This window comes from Hemitrygon akajei, chromosome 8 (assembly GCF_048418815.1).
Source record: "Hemitrygon akajei chromosome 8, sHemAka1.3, whole genome shotgun sequence".
In the NCBI taxonomy this organism is placed as follows: domain Eukaryota; kingdom Metazoa; phylum Chordata; class Chondrichthyes; order Myliobatiformes; family Dasyatidae; genus Hemitrygon; species Hemitrygon akajei.
In genome coordinates, this window is record NC_133131.1 from 177160346 (window position 1) to 177179728 (window position 19383).

The 19383-nt window shown below is 51.1% G+C and overlaps 1 protein-coding gene across 2 annotated transcripts in view; it reads right to left on the minus strand.

Moving 5' to 3' along the window:
• LOC140732479 (tonsoku-like protein) overlaps positions 1-19383 on the minus strand; it is a 288594-nt gene that overhangs the window by 122730 nt on the left and 146481 nt on the right. The window contains exon 15 of one of the 2 annotated variants that reach the window (XM_073055190.1): positions 15706-15784. The exons of the other annotated variant lie outside the window; for it this stretch is intronic. Coding sequence (XP_072911291.1) covers positions 15706-15784 — 79 coding nt within the window. The remainder of the gene's footprint in view (positions 1-15705; positions 15785-19383) is intronic. 2 annotated transcript variants of the gene reach the window in all.

A 19383-nucleotide genomic window follows, 5' to 3' on the forward strand; every position in this document is an offset into this window, starting at 1 on the left:
GAGAGTGAAGGGCAGTGTGTCACACAGTAACAGAACCCTTGGATTGGTATGGAGAGGGTGGAGGGCAGTGTGTCACACTGTAACAGAACCCTTGGATTGGTATGGAGAGAGTGAAGGGCAGTGTGTCACACAGTAACAGAACCCTTGGATTGGTATGGAGAGAGTGGAGGGCAGTGTGTCAGACTGTAACAGAACCCTTGGATTGGTATGGAGAGAGTGGAGGGCAGTGTGTCAGACTGTAACAGAACCCTTGGATTGGTATGGATAGAGTGCAGGGCAGTGTGTCAGACTGTAACAGAACACTTGGATTGGTATGGAGAGAGTGGAGGGCAGTGTGTCACACTGTAACAGAACCCTTGGATAGGTATGGAGAGAGTGGAGGGCAGTGTGTCACACTGTAACAGAACCCTTGGTTTGGTATGGAGAGAGTGGAGGGCAGTGTGTCACACTGTAACAGAACCCTTGGATTGGTATGGAGAGAGTGGAGGGCAGTGAGACACACTGTAACAGAACCCTTGGATTGGTATGGAGAGAGTGGAGGGCAGTGTGTCAGACTACAACAGAACCCTTGGATTGGTATGGAGAGTGTGGAGGGCAGTGTGTCACACTACAACAGAACCCTTGGATTGGTATGGAGAGAGTGGAGGGCAGTGTGTCACACTACAACAGAACCCTTGGATTGGTATGGAGAGAGTGGAGGGCAGTGTGACACAGTGTAACAGAACCCTTGGATTGGTATGGAGAGAGTGGAGGGCAGTGTGTCACACTGTAACAGAACCCTTGGATTGGTATGGAGAGAGTGGAGGGCAGTGTGACACACTGTAACAGAACCCTTGGATTGGTATGGAGAGAGTGGAGGGCAGTGTGTCACACTGTAACAGAACCCTTGGATTGGTATGGAGAGAGTGGAGGGCAGTGTGTCAGACTGTAACAGAACCCTTGGATTGGTATGGAGAGAGTGGAGGGCAGGGTGTCACACTGTAACAGAACCCTTGGATTGGTATGGAGAGAGTGGAGGGCAGTGTGTCACACTACAACAGAACCCTTGGATAGGTATGGAGAGGGTGGAGGGCAGTGAGACACACTGTAACAGAACCCTTGGATTGGTATGGAGAGAGTGGAGGGCAGTGTGTCACACTGTAACAGAACCCTTGGATTGGTATGGAGAGAGTGAAGGGCAGTGTGTCACACTGTAACAGAACCCTTGGATAGGTATGGAGAGAGTGGAGGGCAGTGTGTCACACTGTAACAGAACCCTTGGATTGGTATGGAGAGAGTGGAGGGCAGTGTGTCACACTGTAACAGAACCCTTGGATTGGTATGGAGAGAGTGGAGGGCAGTGAGACACACTGTAACAGAACCCTTGGATTGGTATGGAGAGAGTGGAGGGCAGTGTGTCAGACTACAACAGAACCCTTGGATTGGTATGGAGAGTGTGGAGGGCAGTGTGTCACACTACAACAGAACCCTTGGATTGGTATGGAGAGAGTGGAGGGCAGTGTGTCACACTACAACAGAACCCTTGGATTGGTATGGAGAGAGTGGAGGGCAGTGTGACACAGTGTAACAGAACCCTTGGATTGGTATGGAGAGAGTGGAGGGCAGTGTGTCACACTGTAACAGAACCCTTGGATTGGTATGGAGAGAGTGGAGGGCAGTGTGACACACTGTAACAGAACCCTTGGATTGGTATGGAGAGAGTGGAGGGCAGTGTGTCACACTGTAACAGAACCCTTGGATTGGTATGGAGAGAGTGGAGGGCAGTGTGTCAGACTGTAACAGAACCCTTGGATTGGTATGGAGAGAGTGGAGGGCAGGGTGTCACACTGTAACAGAACCCTTGGATTGGTATGGAGAGAGTGGAGGGCAGTGTGTCACACTACAACAGAACCCTTGGATAGGTATGGAGAGGGTGGAGGGCAGTCTGTCACACTGTAACAGAACCCTTGGATTGGTATGGAGAGAGTGAAGGGCAGTGTGTCACACAGTAACAGAACCCTTGGATTGGTATGGAGAGGGTGGAGGGCAGTGTGTCACACTGTAACAGAACCCTTGGATTGGTATGGAGAGAGTGAAGGGCAGTGTGTCACACAGTAACAGAACCCTTGGATTGGTATGGAGAGAGTGGAGGGCAGTGTGTCAGACTGTAACAGAACCCTTGGATTGGTATGGAGAGAGTGGAGGGCAGTGTGTCAGACTGTAACAGAACCCTTGGATTGGTATGGATAGAGTGGAGGGCAGTGTGTCAGACTGTAACAGAACACTTGGATTGGTATGGAGAGAGTGGAGGGCAGTGTGTCACACTGTAACAGAACCCTTGGATAGGTATGGAGAGAGTGGAGGGCAGTGTGTCACACTGTAACAGAACCCTTGGATTGGTATGGAGAGAGTGGAGGGCAGTGTGTCACACTGTAACAGAACCCTTGGATTGGTATGGAGAGAGTGGAGGGCAGTGAGACACACTGTAACAGAACCCTTGGATTGGTATGGAGAGAGTGGAGGGCAGTGTGTCAGACTACAACAGAACCCTTGGATTGGTATGGAGAGTGTGGAGGGCAGTGTGTCACACTACAACAGAACCCTTGGATTGGTATGGAGAGAGTGGAGGGCAGTGTGTCACACTACAACAGAACCCTTGGATTGGTACGAAGAGAGTGGAGGGCAGTGTGTCACACAGTAACAGAACCCTTGGATTGGTATGGAGAGAGTGGAGGGCAGTGTGTCACACTACAACAGAACCCTTGGATTGGTATGGAGAGAGTGGAGGGCAGTGTGTCACACAGTAACAGAACCCTTGGATTGGTATGGAGAGAGTGGAGGGCAGTGTGTCACACTGTAACAGAACCCTTGGATTGGTATGGAGAGAGTGGAGGGCAGTGTGTCACACTGTAACAGAACCCTTGGATTGGTATGGAGAGAGTGGAGGGCAGTGTGTCACACAGTAACAGAACCCTTGGATTGGTATGGAGAGAGTGGAGGGCAGTGTGTCACACTGTAACAGAACCCTTGGATTGGTATGGAGAGAGTGGAGGGCAGTGTGTCACACAGTAACAGAACCCTTGGATTGGTATGGAGAGAGTGGAGGGCAGTGTGTCACACTGTAACAGAACCCTTGGATTGGTATTGTGAGAGTGGAGGGCAGTGTGTCACACTGTAACAGAACCCTTGGATTGGTATGGAGAGAGTGGAGGGCAGTGTGTCACACTGTAACAGAACCTTTGGATTGGTATGGAGAGAGTGGAGGGCAGTGTGTCACACTGTAGCAGAACCCTTGGATTGGTATGGAGAGAGTGGAGGGCAGTGTGTCAGACTGTAACAGAACCCTTGGATTGGTATGGAGAGAGTGGAGGGCAGTGTGTCACACAGTAACAGAACCCTTGGATTGGTATGGAGAGAGTGGAGGGCAGTGTGTCACACTGTAACAGAACCCTTGGATTGGTATTGTGAGAGTGGAGGGCAGTGTGTCACACTGTAACAGAACCCTTGGATTGGTATGGAGAGAGTGGAGGGCAGTGTGTCACACTGTAACAGAACCCTTGGATTGGTATGGAGAGAGTGGAGGGCAGTGTGTCACACTGTAACAGAACCCTTGGATTGGTATGGAGAGAGTGGAGGGCAGTGTGTCAGACTGTAACCGAACCCTTGGATTGGTATGGAGAGAGTGGAGGGCAGTGTGTCACACAGTAACAGAACCCTTGGATTGGTATGGAGAGAGTGGAGGGCAGTGTGTCAGACTGTAACAGAACCCTTTGATTGGTATGGAGAGAGTGGAGGGCAGGGTGTCACACTGTAACAGAACCCTTGGATTGGTATGGAGAGAGTGGAGGGCAGTGTGTCACACTACAACAGAACCCTTGGATAGGTATGGAGAGAGTGGAGGGCAGTGTGTCACACTGTAACAGAACCCTTGGATTGGTATGGAGAGAGTGAAGGGCAGTGTGTCACACAGTAACAGAACCCTTGGATTGGTATGGAGAGAGTGGAGGGCAGTGTGTCAGACTGTAACAGAACCCTTTGATTGGTATGGAGAGAGTGGAGGGCAGTGTGTCAGACTGTAACAGAACCCTTGGATTGGTATGGAGAGAGTGGAGGGCAGTGTGTCAGACTGTAACAGAACCCTTGGATTGGTATGGAGAGAGTGGAGGGCAGTGTGTCACACTGTAACAGAACCCTTGGATAGGTATGGAGAGAGTGGAGGGCAGTGTGTCACACAGTAACAGAACCCTTGGAGTGGTATGGAGAGAGTGGAGGGCAGTGTGTCACACAGTAACAGAACCCTTGGATTGGTATGGAGAGAGTGGAGGGCAGTGTGTCACACAGTAACAGAACCCTTGGATTGGTATGGAGAGAGTGGAGGGCAGTGTGTCACACTGTAACAGAACCCTTGGATTGGTATGGAGAGAGTGGAGGGCAGTGTGTCAGACTGTAACAGAACCCTTGGATTGGTATGGAGAGAGTGGAGGGCAGTGTGTTACACTGTAACAGAACCCTTGGATTGGTATGGAGAGAGTGGAGGGCAGTGTGTCACACTACAACAGAACCCTTGGATAGGTATGGAGAGGGTGGAGGGCAGTGTGTCACACTGTAACAGAACCCTTGGATTGGTATGGAGAGAGTGGAGGGCAGTGTGTCACACTACAACAGAACCCTTGGATAGGTATGGAGAGGGTGGAGGGCAGTGTGTCACACTGTAACAGAACCCTTGGATTGGTATGGAGAGAGTGGAGGGCAGTGTGTCAGACTGTAACAGAACCCTTGGATTGGTATGGAGAGAGTGGAGGGCAGTGTGTCACACAGTAACAGAACCCTTGGATTGGTATGGAGAGAGTGGAGGGCAGTGTGTCAGACTGTAACAGAACCCATGGATTGGTATGGAGAGAGTGGAGGGCAGTGTGACACACTGTAACAGAACCCTTGGATTGGTATGGAGAGAGTGGAGGGCAGTGTGTCACACTGTAACAGAACCCTTGGATTGGTATGGAGAGAGTGGAGGGCAGTGTGACACACTGTAACAGAACCCTTGGATTGGTATGGAGAGAGTGGAGGGCAGTGTGACACACTGTAACAGAACCCTTGGATTGGTATGGAGAGAGTGGAGGGCAGTGTGACACACTGTAACAGAACCCTTGGATTGGTATGGAGAGAGTGGAGGGCAGTGTGTCACACTGTAACAGAACCCTTGGATTGGTATGGAGAGAGTGGAGGGCAGTGTGACACACTGTAACAGAACCCTTGGATTGGTATGGAGAGAGTGGAGTGCAGTGTGTCACACTGTAACAGAACCCTTGGATTGGTATGGAGAGAGTGGAGGGCAGTGTGTCAGACTGTAACAGAACCCTTGGATTGGTATGGAGAGAGTGGAGGGCAGTGTGTCACACTGTAACAGAACCCTTGGATTGGTATGGAGAGAGTGGAGGGCAGTGTGTCACACTACAACAGAACCCTTGGATAGGTATGGAGAGGGTGGAGGGCAGTCTGTCACACTGTAACAGAACCCTTGGATTGGTATGGAGAGAGTGAAGGGCAGTGTGTCACACAGTAACAGAACCCTTGGATTGGTATGGAGAGGGTGGAGGGCAGTGTGTCACACTGTAACAGAACCCTTGGATTGGTATGGAGAGAGTGAAGGGCAGTGTGTCACACAGTAACAGAACCCTTGGATTGGTATGGAGAGAGTGGAGGGCAGTGTGTCAGACTGTAACAGAACCCTTGGATTGGTATGGAGAGAGTGGAGGGCAGTGTGTCACACTGTAACAGAACCCTTGGATTGGTATGGATAGAGTGGAGGGCAGTGTGTCAGACTGTAACAGAACACTTGGATTGGTATGGAGAGAGTGGAGGGCAGTGTGTCACACTGTAACAGAACCCTTGGATAGGTATGGAGAGAGTGGAGGGCAGTGTGTCACACTGTAACAGAACCCTTGGATTGGTATGGAGAGAGTGGAGGGCAGTGTGTCACACTGTAACAGAACCCTTGGATTGGTATGGAGAGAGTGGAGGGCAGTGTGACACACTGTAACAGAACCCTTGGATTGGTATGGAGAGAGTGGAGGGCAGTGTGTCAGACTACAACAGAACCCTTGGATTGGTATGGAGAGTGTGGAGGGCAGTGTGTCACACTACAACAGAACCCTTGGATTGGTATGGAGAGAGTGGAGGGCAGTGTGTCACACTACAACAGAACCCTTGGATTGGTACGAAGAGAGTGGAGGGCAGTGTGTCACACAGTAACAGAACCCTTGGATTGGTATGGAGAGAGTGGAGGGCAGTGTGTCACACTACAACAGAACCCTTGGATTGGTATGGAGAGAGTGGAGGGCAGTGTGTCACACAGTAACAGAACCCTTGGATTGGTATGGAGAGAGTGGAGGGCAGTGTGTCACACTGTAACAGAACCCTTGGATTGGTATGGAGAGAGTGGAGGGCAGTGTGTCACACTGTAACAGAACCCTTGGATTGGTATGGAGAGAGTGGAGGGCAGTGTGTCACACTGTAACAGAACCCTTGGATTGGTATGGAGAGAGTGGAGGGCAGTGTGTCAGACTACAACAGAACCCTTGGATTGGTATGGAGAGTGTGGAGGGCAGTGTGTCACACTACAACAGAACCCTTGGATTGGTATGGAGAGAGTGGAGGGCAGTGTGACCCACTACAACAGAACCCTTGGATTGGTATGGAGAGAGTGGAGGGCAGTGTGTCACACTGTAACAGAACCTTTGGATTGGTATGGAGAGAGTGGAGGGCAGTGTGTCACACTGTAACAGAACCCTTGGATTGGTATGGAGAGAGTGGAGGGCAGTGTGTCACACAGTAACAGAACCCTTGGATTGGTATGGAGAGAGTGGAGGGCAGTGTGTCACACAGTAACAGAACCCTTGGATTGGTATGGAGAGAGTGGAGGGCAGTGTGTCAGACTACAACAGAACCCTTGGATTGGTATGGAGAGAGTGGTGGGCAGTGTGTCAGACTGTAACAGAACCCTTGGATTGGTATGGAGAGAGTGGAGGGCAGTGTGTCACACAGTAACAGAACCCTTGGATTGGTATGGACAGAGTGGAGGGCAGTGTGTCACACTGTAACATAACCCTTGGATTGGTATGGACAGAGTGGAGGGCAGTGTGTCACACTGTAACAGAACCCTTGGATTGGTATTGTGAGAGTGGAGGGCAGTGTGTCACACTGTAACAGAACCCTTGGATTGGTATGGAGAGAGTGGAGGGCAGTGTGTCACACTGTAACAGAACCCTTGGATTGGTATGGAGAGAGTGGAGGGCAGTGTGTCACACAGTAACAGAACCCTTGGATTGGTATGGAGAGAGTGGAGGGCAGTGTGTCACACAGTAACAGAACCCTTGGATTGGTATGGAGAGAGTGGAGGGCAGTGTGTCAGACTACAACAGAACCCTTGGATTGGTATGGAGAGAGTGGTGGGCAGTGTGTCAGACTGTAACAGAACCCTTGGATTGGTATGGAGAGAGTGGAGGGCAGTGTGTCACACAGTAACAGAACCCTTGGATTGGTATGGACAGAGTGGAGGGCAGTGTGTCACACTGTAACATAACCCTTGGATTGGTATGGACAGAGTGGAGGGCAGTGTGTCACACTGTAACAGAACCCTTGGATTGGTATTGTGAGAGTGGAGGGCAGTGTGTCACACTGTAACAGAACCCTTGGATTGGTATGGAGAGAGTGGAGGGCAGTGTGTCACACTGTAACAGAACCCTTGGATTGGTATGGAGAGAGTGGAGGGCAGTGTGTCACACTGTAACAGAACCCTTGGATTGGTATGGAGAGAGTGGAGGGCAGTGTGTCACACTGTAACAGAACCCTTGGATTGGTATGGAGAGAGTGGAGGGCAGTGTGTCACACTGTAACAGAACCCTTGGATTGGTATGGAGAGAGTGGAGGGCAGTGTGTCACACTGTAACAGAACCCTTGGATTGGTATGGAGAGAGTGGAGAGCATTGTGTCACACTGTAACAGAACCCTTGGATTGGTATGGAGAGAGTGGAGGGCAGTGTGTCCCACTGTAACAGAACCCTTGGATTGGTATGGAGAGAGTTGAGGGCAGTGTGTCACACAGTAACACAACCCTTGGATTGGTATGGAGAGAGTGGAGGGCAGTGTGTCAGACTGTAACAGAACCCTTGGATTGGTATTGTGAGAGTGGAGGGCAGTGTGTCAGACTGTATCAGAACCCTTGGATTGGTATGGAGAGAGTGGAGGGCAGTGTGTCAGACTGTAACAGAACCCTTGGACTGGTATGGAGAGAGTGGAGGGCAGTGTGTCACACTGTAACAGAACCCTTGGATTGGTATTGTGAGAGTGGAGGGCAGTGTGTCACACTGTAACAGAACCCTTGGATTGGTATGGAGAGAGTGGAGAGCAGTGTGTCACACTGTAACAGAACCCTTGGATTGGTATGGAGAGAGTGGAGGGCAGTGTGTCACACTGTAACAGAACCCTTGGATTGGTATGGAGAGAGAGGAGGGCAGTGTGACCCACTACAACAGAACCCTTGGATTGGTATGGAGAGAGTGGAGGGCAGTGTGTCACACAGTAACAGAACCCTTGGATTGGTATGGAGAGAGTGGAGGGCAGTGTGTCACACTGTAACAGAACCCTTGGATTGGTATGGAGAGAGTTGAGGGCAGTGTGTCACACTGTAACAGAACCCTTGGATTGGTATGGAGAGAGTGGAGGGCAGTGTGTCAGACTGTAACCGAACCCTTGGATTGGTATGGAGAGAGTGGAGGGCAGTGTGTCACACAGTAACAGAACCCTTGGATTGGTATGGAGAGAGTGGAGGGCAGTGTGTCACACTGTAACAGAACCCTTGGATTGGTATGGAGAGAGTGGAGGGCAGGGTGTCACACTGTAACAGAACCCTTGGATTGGTATGGAGAGAGTGGAGGGCAGTGTGTCACACTACAACAGAACCCTTGGATAGGTATGGAGAGAGTGGAGGGCAGTGTGTCACACTGTAACAGAACCCTTGGATTGGTATGGAGAGAGTGAAGGGCAGTGTGTCACACAGTAACAGAACCCTTGGATTGGAATGGAGAGAGTGGAGGGCAGTGTGTCAGACTGTAACAGAACCCTTTGATTGGTATGGAGAGAGTGGAGGGCAGTGTGTCAGACTGTAACAGAACCCTTGGATTGGTATGGAGAGAGTGGAGGGCAGTGTGTCAGACTGTAACAGAACCCTTGGATTGGTATGGAGAGAGTGGAGGGCAGTGTGTCACACTGTAACAGAACCCTTGGATAGGTATGGAGAGAGTGGAGGGCAGTGTGTCACACAGTAACAGAACCCTTGGATTGGTATGGAGAGAGTGGAGGGCAGTGTGTCAGACTGTAACAGAACCCTTGGAGTGGTATGGAGAGAGTGGAGGGCAGTGTGTCACACAGTAACAGAACCCTTGGATTGGTATGGAGAGAGTGGAGGGCAGTGTGTCACACAGTAACAGAACCCTTGGATTGGTATGGAGAGAGTGGAGGGCAGTGTGTCACACTGTAACAGAACCCTTGGATTGGTATGGAGAGAGTGGAGGGCAGTGTGTCAGACTGTAACAGAACCCTTGGATTGGTATGGAGAGAGTGGAGGGCAGTGTGTTACACTGTAACAGAACCCTTGGATTGGTATGGAGAGAGTGGAGGGCAGTGTGTCACACTACAACAGAACCCTTGGATAGGTATGGAGAGGGTGGAGGGCAGTGTGTCACACTGTAACAGAACCCTTGGATTGGTATGGAGAGAGTGGAGGGCAGTGTGTCACACTACAACAGAACCCTTGGATAGGTATGGAGAGGGTGGAGGGCAGTGTGTCACACTGTAACAGAACCCTTGGATTGGTATGGAGAGAGTGGAGGGCAGTGTGTCAGACTGTAACAGAACCCTTGGATTGGTATGGAGAGAGTGGAGGGCAGTGTGTCACACAGTAACAGAACCCTTGGATTGGTATGGAGAGAGTGGAGGGCAGTGTGTCAGACTGTAACAGAACCCATGGATTGGTATGGAGAGAGTGGAGGGCAGTGTGACACACTGTAACAGAACCCTTGGATTGGTATGGAGAGAGTGGAGGGCAGTGTGTCACACTGTAACAGAACCCTTGGATTGGTATGGAGAGAGTGGAGGGCAGTGTGACACACTGTAACAGAACCCTTGGATTGGTATGGAGAGAGTGGAGGGCAGTGTGACACACTGTAACAGAACCCTTGGATTGGTATGGAGAGAGTGGAGGGCAGTGTGACACACTGTAACAGAACCCTTGGATTGGTATGGAGAGAGTGGAGGGCAGTGTGTCACACTGTAACAGAACCCTTGGATTGGTATGGAGAGAGTGGAGGGCAGTGTGACACACTGTAACAGAACCCTTGGATTGGTATGGAGAGAGTGGAGTGCAGTGTGTCACACTGTAACAGAACCCTTGGATTGGTATGGAGAGAGTGGAGGGCAGTGTGTCAGACTGTAACAGAACCCTTGGATTGGTATGGAGAGAGTGGAGGGCAGTGTGTCACACTGTAACAGAACCCTTGGATTGGTATGGAGAGAGTGGAGGGCAGTGTGTCACACTACAACAGAACCCTTGGATAGGTATGGAGAGGGTGGAGGGCAGTCTGTCACACTGTAACAGAACCCTTGGATTGGTATGGAGAGAGTGAAGGGCAGTGTGTCACACAGTAACAGAACCCTTGGATTGGTATGGAGAGGGTGGAGGGCAGTGTGTCACACTGTAACAGAACCCTTGGATTGGTATGGAGAGAGTGAAGGGCAGTGTGTCACACAGTAACAGAACCCTTGGATTGGTATGGAGAGAGTGGAGGGCAGTGTGTCAGACTGTAACAGAACCCTTGGATTGGTATGGAGAGAGTGGAGGGCAGTGTGTCACACTGTAACAGAACCCTTGGATTGGTATGGATAGAGTGGAGGGCAGTGTGTCAGACTGTAACAGAACACTTGGATTGGTATGGAGAGAGTGGAGGGCAGTGTGTCACACTGTAACAGAACCCTTGGATAGGTATGGAGAGAGTGGAGGGCAGTGTGTCACACTGTAACAGAACCCTTGGATTGGTATGGAGAGAGTGGAGGGCAGTGTGTCACACTGTAACAGAACCCTTGGATTGGTATGGAGAGAGTGGAGGGCAGTGTGACACACTGTAACAGAACCCTTGGATTGGTATGGAGAGAGTGGAGGGCAGTGTGTCAGACTACAACAGAACCCTTGGATTGGTATGGAGAGTGTGGAGGGCAGTGTGTCACACTACAACAGAACCCTTGGATTGGTATGGAGAGAGTGGAGGGCAGTGTGTCACACTACAACAGAACCCTTGGATTGGTACGAAGAGAGTGGAGGGCAGTGTGTCACACAGTAACAGAACCCTTGGATTGGTATGGAGAGAGTGGAGGGCAGTGTGTCACACTACAACAGAACCCTTGGATTGGTATGGAGAGAGTGGAGGGCAGTGTGTCACACAGTAACAGAACCCTTGGATTGGTATGGAGAGAGTGGAGGGCAGTGTGTCACACTGTAACAGAACCCTTGGATTGGTATGGAGAGAGTGGAGGGCAGTGTGTCACACTGTAACAGAACCCTTGGATTGGTATGGAGAGAGTGGAGGGCAGTGTGTCACACTGTAACAGAACCCTTGGATTGGTATGGAGAGAGTGGAGGGCAGTGTGTCAGACTACAACAGAACCCTTGGATTGGTATGGAGAGTGTGGAGGGCAGTGTGTCACACTACAACAGAACCCTTGGATTGGTATGGAGAGAGTGGAGGGCAGTGTGACCCACTACAACAGAACCCTTGGATTGGTATGGAGAGAGTGGAGGGCAGTGTGTCACACTGTAACAGAACCTTTGGATTGGTATGGAGAGAGTGGAGGGCAGTGTGTCACACTGTAACAGAACCCTTGGATTGGTATGGAGAGAGTGGAGGGCAGTGTGTCACACAGTAACAGAACCCTTGGATTGGTATGGAGAGAGTGGAGGGCAGTGTGTCACACAGTAACAGAACCCTTGGATTGGTATGGAGAGAGTGGAGGGCAGTGTGTCAGACTACAACAGAACCCTTGGATTGGTATGGAGAGAGTGGTGGGCAGTGTGTCAGACTGTAACAGAACCCTTGGATTGGTATGGAGAGAGTGGAGGGCAGTGTGTCACACAGTAACAGAACCCTTGGATTGGTATGGACAGAGTGGAGGGCAGTGTGTCACACTGTAACATAACCCTTGGATTGGTATGGACAGAGTGGAGGGCAGTGTGTCACACTGTAACAGAACCCTTGGATTGGTATTGTGAGAGTGGAGGGCAGTGTGTCACACTGTAACAGAACCCTTGGATTGGTATGGAGAGAGTGGAGGGCAGTGTGTCACACTGTAACAGAACCCTTGGATTGGTATGGAGAGAGTGGAGGGCAGTGTGTCACACAGTAACAGAACCCTTGGATTGGTATGGAGAGAGTGGAGGGCAGTGTGTCACACAGTAACAGAACCCTTGGATTGGTATGGAGAGAGTGGAGGGCAGTGTGTCAGACTACAACAGAACCCTTGGATTGGTATGGAGAGAGTGGTGGGCAGTGTGTCAGACTGTAACAGAACCCTTGGATTGGTATGGAGAGAGTGGAGGGCAGTGTGTCACACAGTAACAGAACCCTTGGATTGGTATGGACAGAGTGGAGGGCAGTGTGTCACACTGTAACATAACCCTTGGATTGGTATGGACAGAGTGGAGGGCAGTGTGTCACACTGTAACAGAACCCTTGGATTGGTATTGTGAGAGTGGAGGGCAGTGTGTCACACTGTAACAGAACCCTTGGATTGGTATGGAGAGAGTGGAGGGCAGTGTGTCACACTGTAACAGAACCCTTGGATTGGTATGGAGAGAGTGGAGGGCAGTGTGTCACACTGTAACAGAACCCTTGGATTGGTATGGAGAGAGTGGAGGGCAGTGTGTCACACTGTAACAGAACCCTTGGATTGGTATGGAGAGAGTGGAGGGCAGTGTGTCACACTGTAACAGAACCCTTGGATTGGTATGGAGAGAGTGGAGGGCAGTGTGTCACACTGTAACAGAACCCTTGGATTGGTATGGAGAGAGTGGAGAGCATTGTGTCACACTGTAACAGAACCCTTGGATTGGTATGGAGAGAGTGGAGGGCAGTGTGTCCCACTGTAACAGAACCCTTGGATTGGTATGGAGAGAGTTGAGGGCAGTGTGTCACACAGTAACACAACCCTTGGATTGGTATGGAGAGAGTGGAGGGCAGTGTGTCAGACTGTAACAGAACCCTTGGATTGGTATTGTGAGAGTGGAGGGCAGTGTGTCAGACTGTATCAGAACCCTTGGATTGGTATGGAGAGAGTGGAGGGCAGTGTGTCAGACTGTAACAGAACCCTTGGACTGGTATGGAGAGAGTGGAGGGCAGTGTGTCACACTGTAACAGAACCCTTGGATTGGTATTGTGAGAGTGGAGGGCAGTGTGTCACACTGTAACAGAACCCTTGGATTGGTATGGAGAGAGTGGAGAGCAGTGTGTCACACTGTAACAGAACCCTTGGATTGGTATGGAGAGAGTGGAGGGCAGTGTGTCACACTGTAACAGAACCCTTGGATTGGTATGGAGAGAGAGGAGGGCAGTGTGACCCACTACAACAGAACCCTTGGATTGGTATGGAGAGAGTGGAGGGCAGTGTGTCACACAGTAACAGAACCCTTGGATTGGTATGGAGAGAGTGGAGGGCAGTGTGTCACACTGTAACAGAACCCTTGGATTGGTATGGAGAGAGTTGAGGGCAGTGTGTCACACTGTAACAGAACCCTTGGATTGGTATGGAGAGAGTGGAGGGCAGTGTGTCACACTACAACAGAACCCTTGGATTGGTATGGAGAGAGTGGAGTGCAGTGTGTCACACAGTAACAGAACCCTTGGATTGGTATGGAGAGAGTGGAGGGCAGTGTGTCACACTGTAACAGAACCCTTGGATTGGTATGGAGAGAGTGGAGGCAGTGTGACACACTGTAACAGAACCCTTGGATTGGTATGGAGAGAGTGGAGGGCAGTGTGTCACACTGTAACAGAACCCTTGGATTGGTATGGAGAGAGTGGAGGGCAGTGTGTCACACTACAACAGAACCCTTGGATTGGTATGGAGAGAGTGGAGGGCAGTGTGTCACACTACAACAGAACCCTTGGATTGGTATGGAGAGAGTGGAGGGCAGTGTGTCACACTGTAACAGAACCCTTGGATTGGTATGGAGAGAGTGGAGGGCAGTGTGACACACTGTAACAGAACCCTTGGATTGGTATGGAGAGAGTGGAGGGCAGTGTGACACACTGTAACAGAACCCTTGGATTGGTTTGGAGAGAGTGGAGGGCAGTGTGTCAGACTACAACAGAACCCTTGGATTGGTTTGGAGAGAGTGGAGGGCAGTGCGACAGAAAATGTCTTGTTCACATTCACAGCCTGAGGATGCGAGTTTTTTTTCCCTGGCCCTTTGAGCCGTACCAGCCAACAGCTCCCCCACAACCCTAGCCCAATCAGCGGACAATTTGCAGTGACCAATTAACCTCCTCAGCACATGCCTCTGGGTTGTGGGAGGAAACCAGAGCACCCGGAGGAAAGCCACAGAGTTAAGAGAAACTTGGATGAGAGAATTATGGAGGGCTGTGTTTCGGGTGCAGGTAACACACAGAAAATGCTGGAGGAACTCAGCAGGTCAGGTAGCATCTATGGAGGGTAATGGACAGTTACGATAAAGGGTCTCATCCCAAAATGTCAACTGTTTATTCAATTCCATAGATGCTCCCATCCGTGGAGACGCCCATCACCCAGGACACACGCTCTTCTCATTGCTACTTTCAGGAAGGAGGTACAAGAGCCTGAAGACACACACTCAACGTGTCAGGAACAGCTTCTTCCCCTCCACCATCAGAATTCAGAATGGACAGTGAAGCCACAGACACTACTACACTTTTACTTTTGCTCGGTATTTGCTCATTTAATTTTCTGTATATTTCAGATTGTAATTTACAATTTTTTTTCATCTTGTATTACAATGTAATGTGGATGCTGCAAAACAAAGACATATTTCATGACATATGCAATGGAGTTCGGGGGAATGGAGGGCCAGACAGAGCAGAGGTTGAGGGAGACAGAACGGATAGACAGACCATGATTTGAAGAGATTGAAGGGCAGGACAGAGGAGGAGTTGAGAAAGATGGAGGAGCTGGACAGAGGATGTTGAGGGAGATGGAAGGTTTGGACAAAGGAGGAGTTGAGGGAGATGGAGGTGCTGGACAGGAGGGTTTGAGGGAGATGGAGGGACTTGACAGAAGAGGAGTTGAGGGAAATGGAGGAACTGGACAGAAGAGGAGTTGAGGGAGATGGAGGAACTGGACAGAAGAGGAGTTGAGGGAGATGGAGGTGCTGAACAGGAGGGTTTGAGGGAGATGGAGGGACTTGACAGAGGTGAGTTTGAGGGAAATGGAGGAACTGGACAGAAGAGGAGTTGAGGGAGATGGAGGAACTGGACAGAAGAGGAGTTGAGGGAGATGGAGGTGCTGAACAGGAGGGTTTGAGGGAGATGGAGGGACTTGACAGAGGTGAGTTTGAGGGAAATGGAGGAACTGGACAGAAGAGGAGTTGAGTTGAGGGAGTGAGGAGTGGTGAGTGCTGTGAGCCGGTGACCTGTCCGGTGAGCTTACCCAGTCCCAGGCTGTGGCAGGCATTCCTGTAACGGATGGAGATGGGAGGAACGTCCCAGGATTGAATTTCAGCCTCCACCTGAAAAACATTCACACGTCCTGACTGATGCCCAGAGAGAGACCAGTAACCCCTCGCCACCTACTTAGACAGTTAGAGTGTGAGAGAGACAGTGAGTGAAAGAAAGCGAGAGAGGAAGTGAGAGGGAGAGAAACTAAGAGATAGAGAGTGAGAGTGAGTGAGAAATAGAGTATGAGAGAGAGAATGAGCGCGAGAGAGGCAGAGTGAGAAAGAGAGAGTGAGACAAGGGGAGAGAGTGTGAGAAAATGAGAGAGGGTGAATGAGAGACTGATAAAAAGAGACTGAAAGAGAGTGTGTGAGGTGAGTGAGAAAGAATGAGCAAGAGAAAGAGAGTCAGAGAGAGAGTCAGTGACTGAGGGAGAGTGAGAGAGAGAGAGAAAATGAGAAAGAGAGAGAGAGAGAGAGAATGAGCAGCGACTCCCTCCTCAGTCAGGATTGAACCCTCACTGTCCCCTTACACTCCACTGGCAATGGATGGGTCAATACCAGACACAAGGGCCAGTATTGGACACCAGGAACCATTCCGGACACCAGGGTAAGTTCCCCAGGGACAGTTACAGACACCAGGGTCAGTTCTGGGAAATTCTGGTCATGAGGTTAGTAATGGTGTTGTGCCGAAGCTGTTGATGTAGTAGAGGGTACAATGTGGTCAGTCATTACTCCTTCTCCCTCCACCCCAAGCCCTATCCAATCCTCAACACCAGTGCTCCCCCAAACCCTTTCTGCCACCCTCACCCAAGTTCTCTACTCCAAGGACTCCTCTCAACCCCGCTTACTTGACAGATAGACCTCAGTATGTGCGGTTGGGAGACTGTAGGTCTGACACGGTGGTCAGCAGCACAGGAGCGCCGCAGGGGACCGTGCTCTCTCCGGTCCTGTTCACCCTGTACACATCAGACTTCCAATATAACTCTGAGTCCTGCCATGTGCAGAAGTTCGCTGATGACACGGCCATAGTGGGGTGTGTCAGGAATGGACAGGAGGAAGAGTATAGGAAACTGATACAGGACTTTGTGATATGGTGCAACTCAAACTACCTGCGTCTCAATATCACCAAGACCAAGGAGATGGTGGTGGACTTTAGGAGATCTAGGCCTCATATGGAGCCAGTGATCATTAATGGAGAATGTGTGGAGCAGGTTAAGACCTACAAGTATCTGGGAGTACAGTTAGACGAGAAGCTAGACTGGACTGCCAACACAGATGCCTTGTGCAGGAAGGCACAGAGTCGACTGTACTTCCTTAGAAGGTTGGCGTCATTCAATGTCTGTAGTGAGATGCTGAAGATGTTCTATAGGTCAGTTGTGGAGAGCACCCTCTTATTCGTGGTGGCGTGTTGGGGAGGAAGCATTAAGAAGAGGGACGCCTCACGTCTTAATAAGCTGGTAAGGAAGGCGGGCTCTGTCGTGGGCAAAGTACTGGAGAGTTTAACATAGGTAGCTGAGCGAAGGGCGCTGAGTAGGCTACGGTCAATTATGGAAAACTCTGAACATCCTCTACATAGCACCATCCAGAGACAGAGAAGCAGTTTCAGCGACAGGTTACTGTCGATGCAATGCTCCTCAGACAGGATGAAGAGGTCAATACTCCCCAATGCCATTAGGCTTTACAATTCAACCGCCAGGACTTAAGAACTTTTTAAAAGCTATTATTAATGCTTTTTGAGATAGTGATTTAGATGCATATCATATTTTTTACTGAGTTAAGTATTGTATGTAATTAGTTTTGCTACAACAAGTGTATGGGACATTGGAAAAAAAGTTGAATTTCCCCATGGGGATGAATAAAGTATCTATCTATCTATCTATCTACCTCTAAACCCAATCCTCTCCTCCCCTCTCCCATTCACTCCACCCAATCCTCTCCTCCCCTCTCCAATTCACTCCACCCAATCCTCTCCTCCCCTCTCCCATTCACTCCACCCAATCCTCTCCTCCCCTCTCCCATTCACTCCACCCAATCCTCTCCTCCCCTCTCCCATTCACTCCACCCAATCCTCTCCTCCCCTCTCCCATTCACTCCACCCAATCCTCTCCACCCCTCTCCCATTCACTCCACCCAATCCTCTCCACCCCTCTCCCATTCACTCCACCCAATCCTCTCCTCCCCTCTCCCATTCACTCCACCCAATCCTCTCCACCCCTCTCCCATTCACTCCACCCAATCCTCTCCTCCCCTCTCCCATTCACTCCACCCAATCCTCTCCTCCCCTCTCCCATTCACTCCACCCAATCCCTCCTTCCCTCTCCCATTCACTCCACCCAATCCTCTCCTCCCCTCTCCCATTCACTCCACCCAATCCTCTCCTTCCCTCTCCCATTCACTCCACCCAATCCTCTCCTCCCCTCTCCCATTCTCCACCCAATCCTCTCCTCCCCTCTCCCATTCACTCCACCCAATCCTCTCCTCCCCTCTCCCATTCACTCCACCCAATCCTCTCCTCCCCTCTCCAATTCACTCCACCCAATCCTCTCCTCCCCTCTCCCATTCACTCCACCCAATCCTCTCCTCCCCTCTCCCATTCACTCCACCCAATCCTCTCCTCCCCTCTCCCATTCACTCCACCCAATCCTCTCCTCCCCTCTCCCATTCACTCCACCCAATCCTCTCCACCCCTTTCCCATTCACTCCACCCAATCCTCTCCACCCCTCTCCCATTCACTCCACCCAATCCTCTCCTCCCCTCTCCCATTCACTCCACCCAATCCTCTCCACCCCTCTCCCATTCACTCCACCCAATCCTCTCCTCCCCTCTCCCATTCACTCCACCATTCTCTCCTCCCCTCTCCCATTCACTCCACCCAATCCCTCCTTCCCTCTCCCATTCACTCCACCCAATCCTCTCCTCCCCTCTCCCATTCACTCCACCCAATCCTCTCCTTCCCTCTCCCATTCACTCCACCCAATCCTCTCCTCCCCTCTCCCATTCTCCACCCAATCCTCTCCTCCCCTCTCCCATTCACTCCACCCAATCCTCTCCTCCCCTCTCCCATTCACTCCACCCAATCCTCTCCTCCCCTCTCCCATTCACTCCACCAAATCCTCTCCTTCCCTCTCCCATTCACTCCACCCAATCCTCTCCTCCCCTCTCCCATTCACTCCACCCAATCCTCTCCTCCCCTCTCCCATTCACTCCACCCAATCCTCTCCACCCCTCTCCCATTCACTCCACCCAATCCTCTCCTCCCCTCTCCCATTCACTCCACCCAATCCTCTCCACCCCTCTCCCATTCACTCCACCCAATCCTCTCCTCCCCTCTCCCATTCACTCCACCCAATCCTCTCCTCCCCTCTCCCATTCACTCCACCCAATCCCTCCTTCCCTCTCCCATTCACTCCACCCAATCCTCTCCTCCCCTCTCCCATTCACTCCACCCAATCCTCTCCTTCCCTCTCCCATTCACTCCACCCAATCCTCTCCTCCCCTCTCCCATTCTCCACCCAATCCTCTCCTCCCCTCTCCCATTCACTCCACCCAATCCTCTCCTCCCCTCTCCCATTCACTCCACCCAATCCTCTCCTCCCCTCTCCAATTCACTCCACCCAATCCTCTCCTCCCCTCTCCCATTCACTCCACCCAATCCTCTCCTCCCCTCTCC